Raw genomic sequence first — 18,124 nt, forward strand, 5'->3', positions numbered from 1 at the left:
GTGAGTACAAAATGACGGGCTGATCCCTTTAATGTCCATGATTTTCCAAGCGATGGCGTTCTTGTGAGATTTGAGAACTTCGAGTAGTCTTTCTTTCTTATCGCTCGAATAGTCAGAAGAAATGATGATAGGTAAATGAGAATTGCCTTCAAGGAAAACGTACTCAAGGTGTTTGGGTAATTCCTTAGGTTCTAGAGTTGGCGGTTCTTTTATAGAAGGTTTTGACTTAGGCTTTAGAAATCTATCTACTTCTTCGAATGTTTCCTCCGAGTAGCTCTCTTCTTCTTCCTCTTTCTCAACAGCATGATCCTTTAAATTGAGGGCGTGCGCCTTCTCCTCGATCAGTTGCGTATCGCATGCTTCTTTTTCAATGGTTTTCCTTAGATGACAACTCACTATTGATTCACACATATCCAAGAAGTATGCAGAATCATCGGTGTACTACGGATGTTTCATAGATTTTCCTATGTCGAAAGGTACCTCCTCATCCTCTACCCCGAGAGTGAGTTTGCCGGTGCAAACATCTATGAGTGCTCTAGTGGTAGCTAAGAATGGTCTTCCTAAGATAAGGGATGCAGAGTAGTCTTCATCCATGTCTAAAATCACGAAGTCGAATGGAAAGACGAATTTGTCTATTTTGACTAACATGTTCTCAACTATGCCTTTTAGGTAATTCACTGATCTATCGGCCAGCTGAATGCTCATACGGGTTGGAGTAGGTTCTCCAAGTCCTAGTTTAGAGAATACCGTATAAGGCATTAAGTTGATGCTAGCTCCTAAGTCGGCTAAGGAATTTATAACAAACAAGTTTCCTATCAAACAGAGGATAATGAAACTTCCTATGCCAGTTAATTTTTTTTGAAGCTTGTTTTGAAGAATGGCGGAGCATTCTTCATTGAGTATCACATGGGATAGCTCCTCCAGCTTCCTTTTGTTGGATAGAAGACTTTGCATATTCTGGCATTTGGGAAATGGCTTCTATGAATGGAAGGTTAATATGCAGTTGCTTAAAGAGTTCTAGGAATTTGCCATATTGTGCCTCAATGTTTTCTTGCTTTAGACGAGCTGGATAAGGAATTGGTGGAACATATGGTTTCACAGGTTTTTGACAGGTTTAGGAATGGTTGGAACATGTTGATTATTGGGTGTGCCAAGAACCTCAGTCTCACTTTCCGGTTGGATAGGTGTGACTTGTGAGTTGTTAGTAGCAATTCTGTCCACTTATTAGGGTTATGGCATTGGCTTGAGCGTTGGGGTTGGTAATTCTGTTACCAGGGAGTCCTCCGGGTTGTCTCTCAAAAAATAGTTGGGTTCACTGACCTACTTGGTTTTTGATGTTTTGCAAAGAAGCCTTTTGGTTCCCTAACTCCACTTCGATCTTCAGGAATCAGTCTTCAGTCAATTTGTTTGAAGCGTCAGTACTTGCTATGAATTGTGTCAGAAGAGTCTCCGCTGTAGATCCACCCTTTGGTTGTTGGTTGGTACTTGCACCTTGGTTCTGGTATGGAGGTTTACATTGAGAGGGTTGGATTTGATTGAAAGGTCGCTTATCAAAGCCAGGTAGAGCTTGATTGTTGGTTCCATCCTCCAGCTGAAGTTTAGATGGTTTCTCCAACCAGGGTTGTAAGTGTTACCATACACGTTATTTTGTTGGCTTATGAAATCACATTCTTCTATGGTCATACTTTGTCAATATTTGACCTAGTGATCTCTCCCACACCAGTCCAACTTTACTTTTGCTTTGACCAACTCAGACTGAAGAGGTACAAATTTCTTCGAGAGGGTCTCAAATTGTGCAGAGATAAAGGTACTATTGTCGACGTGATGTATGCATTTGTGTGATGGGGTTGATCGAGGTGGATTATAGGCAAATCTTTTCTTGGCAACTTTTTGTAAAATCTTGAATGCCTTATTTAGAGATTTGGTTCAAAGATCCCAACCAGCGACCTGATCGATTGCATTTTGTTTTGGCTAGTTTGAGCGTCGAAGAAAGTTTGTACTTTCAAGACACTCATTCAATCCATGGTGTGTACACCGTCGAAGAAGGCTCTTGTATCTCTCCATGCCGTGTGTAGTGACTCGTCGTCATTCGTCCGGAATCCGGTGATGCTGGCGCGATACTTGGCAGTTTTGTCAGGGGGAAAGTATCTTAAAAGGAATTGCTCTGCCATCTGATCCCAGTTGGTGATGTCACCGGATGGTAAAGATTCAAGTCATTACAAGGCGTGACCTCAGAGTTTAAGTCTTTCTTGATCTTTGGTAAGAGTTTAAGTCTTGCTTGATCTTTGGAGCAATTTTGGATTTTGAAAGTTCCACATATTCTAAGAAATCGGGAAATATGAGATAAAGGATCTTCATCGAGAAGTCCATGAAATTGGACAGAGTTTTCGATCATATGAACGATACTAGATTTGATTTCAAAGTTTAAAAGAATTTCAGGTGGTCAACGCTATTGCCATAACCGTCGAGTGTTGACTTGCCATATTGGCTCATGTTTAGCTCATTGTTTTGTTCTACCATTATAGGCTCCTCTTAGTTCTCCTCGGTTGATGTACCTTCCTCAGGTTCGTTCTTAGCTCTTTCGTTTTCTTTTCATGCTCGAGAGCATGTTCTTGGGTGAAAGTGGCGTTCGGGTTCGGAAAATGGTGAAAAGAGTTTTGTAGAAGATGTAGAGAACATACACTAACTAGTAAAGTAAAAAGATCTAATGGCTAACTAAAACTAAGCTAAGGTAAGCAATTTATAAAACTAGAAAGAAGAAAATAAAATTAAAAATAAAGAAGATAGAAAAATATTTTTGTTCTATTGATAAGTTTTTAAATATATACACTATAAACAAGGTTTAATGAACACTTGGATTGTTTGTAAAAATTCACCGTATGTCCCCGGAAATGGCACCAAAAACTTGGTGTGCGTGATGGTAGGGTAGAAAACTTGTAAGTTCTTCTAAAAGTTTGTTCACATAATGTCTAGTTTTAAATTTATAAAAATGATTATTATCTTAACTAAACCACCCACAAATAGGCAAGTGTACCTATTGTATATGTAGTAAAGTATATGTAAGAACCAAGTATCGATCCGCGGACACACTTGTTTGATTTTCAATACTAAATCGTTGTATTTATTTTAACACGAAGTAAACATCATAGTTGTTTTGTGTTGATAAATAAGTTTTAAAGGAAAATTTAAAAGCATAAATTAAACACAATATTTTTGGGTTTTTATATTTTTAAAGAGATGATTAAAGATAAAAGTGTATCATCTTGGTTAAAACTCCTCTTAACTTGGTTTACTAAATATTTGGTAAACATGTGATATATACTCGCTATGGTGATTAAATGTGGGAACAACACCTTTTTTCTAAGTCATGTTTTTCCATGATAATTAAAGAAAGAAGTATGCATAACTTCATGACCTCCACTAAAACATCATTTTATATAATCAAGTGGATTATAATAAGTATCTATTGTTGGGTTTTAACAAGATTATCAAAGTCATAAAATCTCAATTTTATGAAAAGTGCAGCGGAAATTAGTTTTAAATGTTTTTAATTTGATATGTATAAAACCTATTTTACACATGCAAAACCCAAGCCCGGATCATTTACGAAATACATACTATCAAACACATGCATGTCACTATAAGTCCATGCATGTTAAAGCTACCTTTCAAATCCAAGGAAGAGGAAGGAGATGATGATGAAGAAGGCAAGAACTTGAATATGAAGCTCCTCAAGGTAGCATACCCCAAGCTTTCCAACAAACACTTGTAGCTAGGATTTTACACTTCAAAACACCTTCTTCCTTGTCCTTCTCCTTTGGCCGAATCCAAGAGAGGAAGAAGAGTTGAGAGGATTTTTCCTCTCTTGTGTTTTGTTACTTGTAAGTTGTTATGAGAGAAAAATGAGAGTTATTCTCTTTCAAAAGAGCACCTCCCAAGTCCACCACTCACATAGCTTGCATGTCTCCACTATAGAATAATAATAATATAAAAATGAAGAGAAAGAGAGAGAGAGATAGAGAGAGAGAGAGAGAGAGAGAGAGAGAGAGATAGAGAGAGAGAAGGGGGGGCACCCTCTCACCATTTCAAAAAAAATACAAGTTTTATATCATAAAACTTCTTATGTTAATTCCATTTTTATAAAATTACAACATGACATATTCCAAGCAACATGCAAATTGATAAGTGTTACACATTGTTATTTAACTACCTTAAATAACATTATGTAATGTCCTCTCTCAAAATATAAATCATCCATATGATTTATTTATTCCACAAGTACAATATATTTAAAAACCTTTTTCCAAATAACATAAGTGTCAATATTCATTTACTTATGATCATGTCATATATAAACGAATATTATCAGTGTTTGTCTAGCTTGTTATTGGGTATGACCCGACTTGGATCATGACATACTAGCCACATCAATTATAATATGTGTCTTGGGCATATCGAGTCCAACAATCTCCCACTTGCACAAGATACATAGAAGATTGATGTAAGTAGCAAATACCGCCTAACTACGGTTTACTACCCCTAATACGCACGACGAAGTGCCATTCAATAACATCATCCCCTTCAAGTCCCTCAGTTGAAATGATTTAGGTACATCTATCATTTATCATTTTTGCCACAGATGTCATGTCAAATCCAGAGACACAGAGTGATCTTTCTATGTTGAAATAACTTATCAGGCCTTAGACATCTTACTCTCAACGAATAAGAGGGACAAATCCCCTCTTGACTACATACGTCTCTCACAATCACCTTGTACCAAACCTGACCTTAGCCTTATGTACTGTCATGTTTCAGAGCTGCGAAGAACTAAGTCAAAGTATAATACTTGGTGAATATCAAGACCCAATATGTATCTCAGGTCGGATGATACTATGATATTCGCCTTTACTCAAATTTACTTATGATCAATCACAAGGATTCCATGTAGTAATATTTGAGAGCGGGTCAGTCCAATATTTATAACCCATAAATATCTATGAACCTTTGCAGCAACCCTTGCTCTATATTCATATCCCATGAATATCCACCAATCCAAGTTCATAATAGTCTTACCTTCATATTCTTTCCCACAAATATGAGCGACTACGGACATTTAAAATATGTAACTTATTCACGGATTTAAACATGCTAAAATGGAACATAACTCAAAATGTCATAATCATAAACCATAATCATATGAATGAGTCAAAATAACAATTGTTCCGATATCCAAATACAAAATTCGATCATATCCAATCACTAGAATATCGAAGTCCTAAGGCACAAGTATGACCCTCATGCTTTGGCCTTTCAAGGAGCTTCTTGAGTGGATCCGCAATGTTTTGATCGGTGTGGACTTTGCGAATATATATCTTTCCCTTTTCAACTTCATCCCTTATGTAGTTGAACCTCCGCTCAATGTGCCTCGTCTTTTGATGTGCACGAGGTTCCTTGATTTGAGCAATCGCACCCTCGTTGTCACAAAAGATCTCTAGAGGGTCCTGAATGGTACGGACTACCCCTAGGTCGGCAATGAATTTTCTAATCCACGCAGCTTCTTGAGCTGCCAATGAGGCGGCGATGTATTCTGATTCCGTGGTGGACAAAGTTAACATATCTTGTTTTGAGCTCTTCCAAGAGACTGCCCCACCATTCATAACGAAAATATATTAGAAACATGTCCGTGTAACCCTTTACAACGAGTTCCTCTCACCCGAGCCGCATATTAGACACATGTCCTTAGTCCTTCTAAGGTATTTCAATATACTATTAACTGCCATCTAATGGCTACTTCCCTGGTTATGTTGGAGTCTACTTGTCATGCTTAAAGCGCATGACACATCCGCTCTAGTGCATACCATTGCATACATGATGGATCCAATAGCTGATGCGTATGGGATTCCATTCATTTTCTCTTGCTCATCCTTTGAGCTTGGACATTGAGACCTACTCAATATCGTTCCTCTTTGAATAGGTACCAAACCTTTCTTAGAGTTCTCCATCTTGAACCTCTTCAAGATTTTGTCAATGTATGCACTTTGGTTTTGTTGGTGCATAATGTCAGTAGTTCATAGTCTAGTGTCTGTAATCGAGTCTGTAATGTTAATTATGTTTTATATATGTCTTAAGCGAAGTTGTTAACAAGTTCGCCTAGGCGAAGTTGTTAACAAGTTCGCCTGCCAGGCGAAGTTGTCGTGTATTTAAATAGGTTACGGATTAGCTTGTAAAAAAAAGTTCGTGTGTTCGTTGTTCATCGAGTTCATTGTAACGTGAGGACGAGAGTCTGTAACAGTGATATTACATCACGTGTTTGAGTTATAATATATAACGTGTGTTCGTTTATTCGTGTGTTTGTTTGATTCGTTTTCTACGCTCGTAACGACCTACGCAGGGATTCCGCACCTGAGTAGATCGAGATATCTCGTGCGATCCGTCCAGGGAACCTACAATTGGTATCAGAGCATTGGCTCGATTGTGTGGTTCGGGATATTCACGCGGGTGTAGAAATCGTCCCGTTTCGACTATTCGCGGGACGTGTTTTCTGTGTTTTGGTATCATTCTTACCTCCTACCATCGTATTCAACCCTTTACACCGTCAAAAACCTCGAAAAATCCAGATTCCAGATTTGCAGAAACTTGGTGTTCATCAGGCGAAGTTGCCGTCACTGTGCGTAGGGTTTCGGCGAAGATATAAGGTTAAGCGAAGTTTTCCACAACTTCGCCTACCTTCTCAAGTTCGCCTAACTCAAGCGAAGTTCTCTACAACTTCGCCTACCTCCTAAGTTCGCTTACTCTAAGCGAAGTTACACTCAACTTCGTCAAGTCACGCGAATTTAAGAAAGATCCAGCGAAGTTAAGTCATAAGCGAAGTTATCCTTAACTTCGCCTGCAGTACTGTTCAGAAGAAATTTTTTTTTAATTTTTCGGGTTTCTTTGTTTTCGAGAAAGATGTCGTCAATTAACATCTCTGAGTTAGTAAAGATGGAAGTAGAAGCAGGGTCAGCTACTAAGGCCCCAAGGTTGCTGAAGGGAACCGATTTCGTTGCATGGAAGGATCGGTTCATACAATATGTCAAGTACCAGGATGCGAAGATGTGGGTGTGCATCCAGGATGGTTATATTCCACCAGTTATGGAGTACGAAGGTCGTGATCAGATCAAGAAGTACAGCAAAATGGAAGATGAAGAGAAAAAGATGTATGAGGCCGAGAGCAAGGCTCATGCTGCTATCACTATGGCTCTTCCACAAGAGATCCTTCATACTTTTAGAAAGTAAATATCAGCAAGAGAGCTTTGGGAAGCTCTTGAGAACCGGTTTGAAGGAAATGTGGGAATTCGTGCTTCAAAGATCAAATTGCTCAAAACCCAGTTCTCAGTCTTCAAGTATTTGAAGAATGAATCTCTAGATGATATCATCACCCGATATTATCATCTGATGACTGAACTGAGCAACTATTCAATTTCTTACCGGAAGAAGAGATAGTTGAGAAACTTCTTGATGCTCTCCCACCAAAATGGGAGATGTACACGGTGCTGATGAGGGAAGACAAAGACTTTCCCACATATGATCTGGAAACGGCAGTCAACAAGCTCCGAACCTTTGAGCTTAACATGGTTAGAAAGGAGACACCTACGGATCAGGTTCAAGATCCAGGTATGTATGGTGCTAAAGTCAACACTAGTTCAGGTTCGAAGACTGAATCAGCTGCCTACTACTCGAAGGGAGAGTCGGGCGCCAACTCATCACATGAGGGGCATGTGTCTGTTAACACAAATGGTGATGTTTGCTTTGTAGCAGGTGGATCTAGTGGTTCTAAACCACAAGCAAGCAAGAGTAGTTGCTCTCCAAGTATTCCTAGCAACAACCACTCTAAGATGCCTATGAGTGTCAAATCTGCTGAAGAGCAGGTTGCTCTCTATGCTTCTTTTATTGCTTCCTATGAGAACTACATTCAGGGGAAGATTGTTGATCCAGCTATGTTGGATGAAGACTATGACCAGATTGATGCTGATGATCTGGAGGAAATGGATCTGCAATGGCAGATGGCTATGATCGTGAGAAGAGTGAAACGGTTTATGAGAAAGACCGGAAGAAAGTTTGTCGGTGGAAGACCAGGGTTTGACAAGACGAAGGTAAGATGCTACAATTGTCAGCAAAACGGTCACTTTGCAAAGGAATGCAGGAATGAGCGTGTAGAACGGAGTCAAGGCAGATCTACACAGCAAAGTGGGGGTTCTAAAGATTATAGTGCCATGATTTCCAGAGGAGATGGTGAATACAACTGGAACCTGCATTCTGAAGAAACTTTCGAACAGGCCAATTTGGCAAAGGTTGAAACTGAAGGAAGTGAGAAGGTTACCGGAGAAGAAAAAGCTCTTATGGCAGATGTTAAAGACCAGCTCTCCGAGGTATGTTCTAAACCTACTTGTTCAAAATGTGAGAACTTGTCTGAGCAATTAGCAACTATAACTGATCAGTATGTCAGTTTGGATGCTGAGTTTAAAACTTTAAAAGAAGATCATCACTTTACTAAAGCAAGAGAAAATAGCCATAAATTTAAAATAAAAGCTTGTGAAAAAGATATTAAAAGTCTAAAAGAAAAACTTGCTGAAAAAATTGAAGTGATTGATCTAAGCTATGAAGTTTTGGAAGAAAAAACCAAGCTAATAGCTGAGAGAGAAAAACAGATTGCTGATCACCAGGTAAAAGTGGTGGAACTGAATAGAAAACTTGAGCAGTTCAGAAATTCCTCTGCTATTCTTGATCACCTTGTTAGTGATCAAGGTTCCTCTGTTAAGAGGGGAGGAATTGGTTATCATGAGGTTCCACCACCTTATAATCACAATTACACTTTTAATCCTAGTGTTCAGAAATCTGTTGACTTTGAGGTTGTTCAGACAGTTCCAGTTAAAGTAACTTGTAAAGAACCAAATGTTAGTAGAGGCGAAACAAGTTCGCCTGTTTCAAGTGTTAAAATTTCTGATCCGAGTCCAGTCTCATCAAGTTCGGATAAGTCATCCGAGCCTGGTAAGGCAAAAGAGGAGGCGGTATTGCCAAATGGTGGAGAGAAAGCTAAATCAACTAAAAGGAGTTCTCCGCTAAACCCTTATGTCCCACCTTATGTGAGACAAACGGGCGGTAATAAAGCTTCGACATCTAAAACACCAGTTGATAAAAAGGTTGAACATAGGTGTTGCTTTAGGTGTAATCAATTAGGGCACCTAGTTGCAGATTGCCCTCTGAAGCAGCGATTCAGAGGTGTGAGGCCTACTAAAACTGAGAATAAGCCTAATGGTAATCATTATACTGGTAAAAATGAAAACCATTCAAAATTCAGAAATGTGACTAATTCAGGTTTTCATAGAAACAAATCTCAGTTTTTCACTGCTAATAACCAAACCGTAAGTTATAATTCTTTTAATTCACAAAGGTTTGGAAGTCCTTACAATCAATCTACAAGGAGGTATCCTAATAGGACTTACAGGAATTATCAAGAGACTAACTTTGGAAAGCCAAAGTTCGGGATGTATAGATCCAAGACCAATTGGTCTTGGGTCCCTAGATTCTAATCTTTTGCTTTTATTGTGCAGGAACAGTTGAACAGGGCCGCCAATAATCTTTGGGTTGTGGATAGCGGCTGTTCCCGGCACATGACGGGTAACAAATACTCGTTACACGATTTGAAACCTGTTCGAGGAGGGAGAGTGAGTTTTGCTGGTGAGAGTGGAGGAAAAATTACAGGAATGGGAACGGTGTCTAATGGAAAGATGACTCTAGAGAAAGTAAACTTTGTCGAAGAATTGAAGCACAATCTGCTGAGTGTGTCGCAGATCTGTGATAAGGAGTACACCGTTCATTTTACAAAGAATGAGGCGATTGTGTTGCAACCTGGTTTTCAGATACCAGAGGAGTGGATTGTGATGAAGGCTCCACGTGAAAGAAATACGTATATTATGGATATGAGGTCGACTGAAATGGCCACGGAAGAATCATGTCTTATGTCAAAAGCGAGCGAATCGAAGTCCGAATTGTGGCATAAGAGAATGGGGCACATTCATCTTCGGAAGATGAACCACATTGTCAAGAATGGACTTGTGCTGGGCGTTCCCTTGAAAAGTTTCAACTTTGAAGACAAATGTCTAGCGTGCAAGAAGGGAAAGCAGTACAAGAAATCCCATCACACCAAGAAGGTCAATTCTATTGTCAGTACTCTAGAATTGCTTCACATGGATCTCTTCGGTCCCGTGAATGCAAAAAGTCTAGGAGGTACTTCTTATTGCTTGGTGATTACTGATGATTACTCACGATATTCGTGGGTATATTTCCTGAAATCAAAAGATGAAACGGCTCAGATGGTGAAGAATTTGATTACCAAAGTTGAGAACGTTATGGATAAAAGGGTTAAGTTCATCAGGAGTGACAATGGAACGGAGTTCAAGAATTTTGAAATGGAGATCTTCTACCTTCAGAAAGGGATTGAGCATCAGTACAGCGCTCCGTATACTCCGCAACAGGATGGAGTGGCTGAGAGGAAGAATAGAACGTTAATTGAAGGAGCCAGAACTATGCTGGCTGATTCGAAGCTTCCTGTGGTGTTCTGGGCTGAAGCTGTTGCTACAGCCTGTTATATCCTAAATAGAGTCTTGACGGTTAAAAGACTTAATAAAACGTGTTATGAGCTTATGCATGGGAGGAAGCCCAACTGGCAGACGGTGGAATACGATTGCCGCGTTGAGCCCCCGGTTATGCGAGCAACCGTCAACAATCAAGAAGTTCAGTTCTCTTCTGAACAAATACGGGTGGCTTTACGTTTCGGGAATGAGACTCGGGATGACCTGACGGACTTTGTGGCTCCTTTCCGAGATGGAGCATTTCTACGAATGGGCTATTCTGGTCCATTGGGCGATACACAAAGGAGGAAGGGGTTCCTGCTCGATCAGTGGCGCTTCCTCATGCACGTAATGATTGTCTGCATGTCAGGGAGGAAGGCTGGCACTGACGGAATGGGCGCGACCATACAGTCAGCAATGACTGCTCTGACATATAATAAGCGCTATAGCTTTAGTCAGATGGTCTTCTATGAACTTGATCGTCAGAGAAGGGCGATGGCACGTGAGAGATTCCTCATGTATCCAAGATTCATTCAGATGATCTTGAATCATGTTGCTCCCACGTTGCCTCAACGACGTCCAATCAGATACGTGGAGAGTGTGAGCAAGCGTATCTTCGCCCAATGCAGAACTTCGAGCGCTAGAAGCAAGCCTGAACTGCGTCCTAGGCATACTCCACTGTTTGGGTATTTAATCAACCCGGAGTATGTTCCTGCTACTGGGGACGAGTTCAGAGACCCTCAACCACGACAGGCGGGAGCACCTCAAGCTGTACCTGCTGCACCTGTTGTGTCGGCTGAAGAGGATGTAGACCTTGATGCTGCATTTGGCGGCCAAGGATTTTTTGATATGGACCGGTTTGATCCGCAAGAAGAGGTGCAGGTCTCTGCTGCACAGGGTCCGGATATGAATGTTACTAGAGCAGCTACGACGGTGGCTGACTCAGATCTTGATGATGTAATGGATGAGGCAAGACATATGATGGTGACTCGAGAGAGGACGTATGGGAAGAGAAAGAGGACGGATGACGACAGTGAGTCAGAAGAAGAAGAAGATATTCATAAGTTGATCAGACGTTCAAGACGGGAAAGGACAGGTGCAGGTATGGGAGCAGGTGAGAGTTCAAGAGCCGTACGTTTCGCTCAGCCCGCACTGTCAGGTATGTCGATTGTCCCTACATCAGTACAGGTTACAAGTTTAAGCGCCGCGGATGTTCCCGTGGTGGCTACATCGTCTTCTTTCGGCATCCCATCCACTACTTTCCAGCTGACGACTCCGGAGATTGTGTCTTTACCACCTGCAACTCTTACTCCTTCAGAGGTGGTTGCACAATTTGTAGAGTCCACAGTCGTTGCAACTGCAGGGTTGTCGGTCACGATACCACCTGCGGTTACGTCCACAACTACTTCTGATGTCCCGGTTACATGTGAAATCCCACCTCAGTATTCTCAAGACATATCTCACATGAGGTTCGATTTCGATGCAACCCTATCAGACTCGGAGAGAATAGCTGCACTGGAACGGGTCGTGGCAGAGCAATCGAGGATAAACTTTATCCAGATTCAGGCTATTCAACGCCTAGTAACAGAGAATCAACTACAGTCGTCCCTCCTGATTGAACATGGGAAAATTATAGATGCTATGAAGGAGTTCTTGGCATCTCAGGGGGAGACGAGCTGTAAAGGCGACGAGCTCAGGACAAAGAAGAAGAATGACAGAGACGATGATCCCAATACATCGAAAGGTGCAGGTGGTGAGTTGCCAAGAACTACTCAAGCTCTTGGGACTTCCACAGCTCAGGGGGAGTCTGCAGGCGCAGCTGGAGGTTCTGGTGGTGATGAGGTGGTGATGGTAGATGACGAGGAGATGGGAGATGAGTTGATCGATGCCTTGAAGGAGTTGGATGATGATATGTTAGATGATGAATTTATGTGTGAAGATGATGTTCTACCAGTCGAAGAGATTGAGAAGATTGGTGCACAGATAGTGATAGAGGATGATGTTGAAGAAGGTGAAATAGTAGAAGAGAATGTGGAGCATGACATTCCAGATGTTGAGAAAGCCGATATGGGTAATGAGATGGCAAATGATGAGACTGAATGGGAGGAGCAGCCTAGGTGGAAGGAAGGCTATGCTCATTGGTTTATCAAAACGAAGAAACCAGTGGTACCTACAATGTTCAAGAAAAGTTATAATATTAAAGAGTACGCTGAGTCAAAGAAAGGAATTATTTGTTGGATATATGATGAACAGCTAAAAGTGTTCGTGGTGAAAAGATATGATGGTATTCAATACTTTAAGAGGACGTTGAGATCTCTCAATACCTTGCCTGAATGTGAGGTGAAGGATTTGGCTACATTGGGGTTGATTAATAGAAGCGACGACAACATGGCCAGAGTTATTGGGAAGATAGTATGGAAAGAAAGTATTAAAGAAAAGAAGTTTGAGTTATTAAAGCCACAGAAGGGAAAGCTAGTGGAAGATAAAGAAAGGGGAATGAGAGCAGATGGCAAACCTTGGATGGTAATGAAGTACAAACCGATTCGGTGTCTTAAAGATGTGCCGATGAAGACAATGCCCAAGGATGTGTTGAAGAACCTTAAATGGTGGTATGTTGATTGCCAGACTGCTGAAGCCGTGATGGAAGACGAAGACGAACAAGAAGTGCTAAGAGTGTATGATCCGATGCATCTTGTTAATTTATCGAAAGCTGATCTGCAGGTGTTAAATGAAAAGAAGATATTTTATATTCCTGCTTGGAAAGACGAAGCGAGGAAATATCAGCGAGTACTCACGGTATGTGTGAGAGAAGGAGTACATGCATGAAAACAAAGAGATTGAAGGTTACAAGACACGTGCTTGAAGATCAAGACATGAAGCTACTGCCAAGGGGGAGTCTGTTGGTGCATAATGTCAGTAGTTCATAGTCTAGTGTCTGTAATCGAGTCTGTAATGTTAATTATGTTTTATATATGTCTTAAGCGAAGTTGTTAACAAGTTTGACATCCATTTGCCATATCTTATAGTGGTTTCTAATAGGCAAATTAAGGAAATTTTACAACAGTCGGTAAGGCCCGATCGGAAAGATTGGTCGAATTAATTAAATGATGCTTTATGGGCTTACCGTACCACTTATAAAACGCCTATTGAAACCACCCCCTATCAGTTGGTTTATAGGAAAGGGTGTCATTTACCTGTTATGGGATCATCTCACAACTTACTCCACCCGGAACACCACAACATAATGGTGTGTCCGAAAGGAGGCATAGAACTCTATTGGATATGGTTCGATCTATGATGGCTAGAAGCACATTGCCTCTATCATTTTGGGGTTTCGCTTTGCTCTCCGCGGCCCGTATTATAAATATGGCCCCAACCAAGAAAGTGGACAAAACACCTTTTGAAATATGGAATGGAAGGGCTCCATCACTATCATATTTAAAGGTATGGGGTTGTGAGGCTTATGTCAAGAACAACACCCAAAACAAACTTAAAGTCGATCCACTAAGTGTATCTTTGTAGGATATCCCAAAGATTCTATGGGATATTATTTCTACAACCCAACCGAGCAAAAGGTATTTATTGCTCGAAAGGCCGAGTTCTTGGAAACTAAGTTCCTTATGGAAGGTACTAGCAATCAACAAGAGTTTGTTGAAAATGATCGAGAACCACAAGCCGATACACGTTTGGTTGATACTAGCAATCAACAAGAGGTTGTTGAAAATGATCAAATGGTTGATCAAGACACACAAAACGTTCACAAGTCCGGTAGAATTAGTCATCCACTCGAAAGATATGGATTTTTCATGGATGGGTGTTATGTGGTAGATTTGGATGAACCCACCACATACCATGATGCAATGTCACAACCCGATTGTGACAAATGGCTTGAAGCCATGAACGTTGAGATGTAATCCATGCATGACAACCAAGTATGGGATTTGGTTGTACCACCTCTTAATTCCAAACCGGATGGAAGTAAGTGGGCTTTCAAGAAGAAAACCGATATGCATGGAAACTTAGATACTTACAAATCAAGACTTGTAGCAAAAGGTTTCACTCAAACTCAAGGGGTTGACTATGATGAAACTTTTTCTCCCGTAGCAATGCTAAAATCTATTAGGATATTGTTTTCCATAGCCGCATATTATGACTATAAGATATGGCAAATGGATGTCAAAACCACTTAAGCCTACAATTTGATTCAGACCTAGGTAGACGTTTTTCTCCATCCAAAGTTAACACAGTTAGGTTGTCGTTAAGTTTTCTATTTTTGGTAAGTTTTGTCAATCAGTTAGGTTAGTTCAGTTAAGTTAAAAGTAATCAAAAATAAATTAAATATTATTCTAAGGCAGGCCTTGTCTAGGGTTAGTAATCGTTAGCGTCTTACGTGTCCACGTGTTCGATACTCGGACTTCCTAGGTCTATACTACTTGCGATCGGTACACTTGCCGGTTGTGTGTGGTTTTAGGATTTTCGTTTTAATATTAAAGCTTAGTTGTGAGGGTCATTATTATAGGGTTATTAGACACACATCAAGTTTTTGGCGCCGTTGCCGGGGACACGGTTTTAGGCGTTTTGAGAGCAATCCGAGTTAGGACTTACCTTTTGTGCTACTTGTAATTATTTTTGTTTTATTTTACTTATTTGTTAGAATAGTTTAGATAATCTTATTTCTAATTATAGTATTTTATGCGACACACCCGATCTCGTGGATCACCTGACACTGAAGCATTCCCCGGGCCAGAGAGAGAGTTTCGTGAGAGACATCGTCCCGTTTCACCCTCGTCCAGTTCTTCATCCGTTGACCCCGACGACAGGGATAGGATCATGGGCGACATTCCACCACCGAAGAGGACAGTTGCGGACCGGGCCCGACCGGCCAATGCTAGCGCGAGATCAAGTATCGCACCACCCGCCATTGGAGTTGCTACGAACTGGCAGATCCCGTCGAACATTCTAAATACCATTGCTCATTATGCTCAGTTTCACGGGTTGCTTCATGATAACCCGCACTCTCATCTCACCCGCATCGTGCGTATCTGTGACACTTTCCATCTTGCGGGCGTTTCCGAAGACGCCGTTAAGCTCCGCGTCTTTCCGTTTTCACTCACTGATCAAGCGAGTCTGTGGCTCGAGTCCCTCCCACAGGGCTCTATAGCTACTTGGGCTGCCATGCAGACCCAATTTCTTGAAAAATACGATCCTCCGGCCAAGGCCGCTCATTTGCGTAACCAGATACATTCTTTTCAGATGGAGGACACCGAGAGTTTTTACGAGACCTGGGAGCGATTCAAGAATCTATTAGTGTTGTGCCCGAACCACGGCTTGCAAGATTGGGCGGTCGTCGAGAAATTTTATAATGGAGTTACGTACGCGACGCAGAGTATGCTCGACACGGCGGCGGGAGGAAATCTGTTGACGACTAAGGACCCTGATGATTGTATCGCTTTATTCAATGGACTAGCTATGAGTGGATACCGGAGACCACCCGCCAGAGGAGGTAAGACCGTCGATTCCATCTCACGAGGCATGCATTCGGTGGGCACGACCACCGCACCGACTGCACTGGTCGAGGCGTTGGCGAAGATGGTGAAGGATATGCAGACGAAGAGCAAGTTGTGTGAGATCTGCAGAGGGGGGCATGATACCGTTCAGTGCCCAGTCAGTTCGCAGGAGGAGGCCGTAGACTTCATAGGAAATCCAAACCGAAATCCAAATTCTTCCAATTCTTATAATTCGGGATAGAGAGGCAATCAGAACTCCAACTGGAGGAGCGGCAACTAGCCCGGGTTTCAGCAACGCCAGAGTTTATTTCAGGATGCGGGCGAAGGAGCGAGCAGTGGGGAGAAGAAGCCCACTTTGGAGGTGATGATGGCGCAATAGACATAGATGTTGTCACAGCTCATGGCACGAGGGGATTCCCGACACAAAGAGATGCAAGAGATGTTTCGCGAGCACGAGCAATTCATGAGGAATCAGGCAGCGTCGATTCAGGATCTCGAGCGGCAGATGGGAGAGATAGCTAGTAGATTAAATGAGAGGCCGCAGGGCACGCTACCGAGTAATACCGAGCAGAACCCGAGAGGATTCGTGAAGGCTGTGACGACGAGGAGCGGTGCAGGCGCACGAGATGAGCCCGTGATCCAGCAGAGATCTAGAAGAGGAGTTTCGAGGAGCCTGCAGTCGATTGAGAGGAGTAGGTAGATGAGGAGATTCAGATGGAGTCTCCGCCGGCCCAGGTGCATCAGAGGAGCTGCCCTGGGAGTTCAGCACAGGCCGAGAAACAGCAGTCACCGAGCGAGTCACCGAGAGTTTACAAACCCCGATTGCCATACCCCGGGAGAGTCCGTAGAGATAGAGATGAGGAACATAACTCCAAATTCCTTGATCTTTTGAAGCAGCTTTACCTCAATATCCCATTCCTTGAGGCACTCACTCAGATGCCTAAACACGCGAAGTTCCTTAAGGATATTCTCTCGAACAAGGAGAAGTTAGCTGAGGCCGCTTCCACCCCTTTGAGTGCTAATTGTTCTGCTATCTTACAGAGGAAGTTAACAGAGAAGATATCCGATCCAGGGAGTTTCACAATTCCCTGCACCTTGAGTGATGATACAGTGGTTCATGCGCTGGCTGATCTTGGTGCAAGTATCAATCTCATGCCGTATTTTGTGTATCGCAAGCTGGGTTTAGGCGAACCGAGGCCTACCAGGATGAGTATCCAGCTTGCTGATCGTTCCGTGAAGTATTCGCGTGGGATTGTTGAGAACATGCTCATCCGCATTGGTAAGTTCATTTTCCCGGTAGACTTCGTTATTCTTGACATGAATGAGGATGATAATGTTCCACTCATTTTGGGCAGACCTTTTCTGGCCACCGCACATGCGTTGATCGATGTTCGCGATGGCAAACTGATCCTTCGAGTCGGGGATGAGAACGTCACGTTTGACATTCGACAGTCATCTAAGCATCCCAAATCGACTGATGACTCCCTATGCTTCATTGATACGATCGTGACTCATGTGGGGGAGTTTTCCAGTGACCTCGGTGGAGCCCCCCCTCAGACACACATTTCTAGATAGGAAAACCCCGGAGGTTGAGATGGTCGCTTGACTGAACACCCCCCTAATGCTGACATTGTGTCATCTTCTTTTGATTCTGAGTTATCTACCGTAGATCATCGTGTTCATCAGTTGCTTGAGTTGGAGGAGTTACGGGACCATACTTACGTGCATTCAGATTGTTATAAGCAGCAGGTGAAGGAACTGCAGGATCGTAAGTTAGAGGGTATTAAGCAGTTTAAGTGTGGGGATATGGTCTTATGGTATAATTCCCGGTTGAGGCTATTCCGGGGAAAGTTGAGATCCCGTTGGTCAGGTCCGTTTATGATTACTGAGGTTTTCCCGGATGGCACTGTTGAGATAAAGGATAAAGGCGGGACATTTATGGTGAATAGTGATGGACTGATGCACTACACTAGCGAGCCGATGACTGATCAGACGGTTAAGGTATTC

The 18,124-nt window shown here is 42.1% G+C and overlaps 1 protein-coding gene across 1 annotated transcript; it reads right to left on the reverse strand.

The window, feature by feature from the left end:
* Positions 1 to 441: 441 nt before the first annotated feature.
* Positions 442 to 759, reverse strand: LOC143602182 (uncharacterized). Its single transcript, XM_077079383.1, has one exon. It carries the CDS (start codon positions 757 to 759, stop codon positions 442 to 444), a length of 318 nt encoding a protein of 105 aa, XP_076935498.1.
* Between the last annotated feature and the right edge of the window lie 17,365 nt (positions 760 to 18,124).

Source organism: Bidens hawaiensis, unplaced genomic scaffold, assembly GCF_021521415.1.
Source record: "Bidens hawaiensis isolate Kalapana, Puna unplaced genomic scaffold, B.hawaiensis_p1.1 tig00058097_1, whole genome shotgun sequence".
Taxonomy (NCBI): Eukaryota; Viridiplantae; Streptophyta; class Magnoliopsida; order Asterales; family Asteraceae; genus Bidens; species Bidens hawaiensis.

Bases quoted from the DNA above. Each gene is read 5' to 3' on its own strand.
- LOC143602182 (XM_077079383.1), bottom strand. From the start codon at position 759: ATGCCTTATACGGTATTCTCTAAACTAGGACTTGGAGAACCTACTCCA.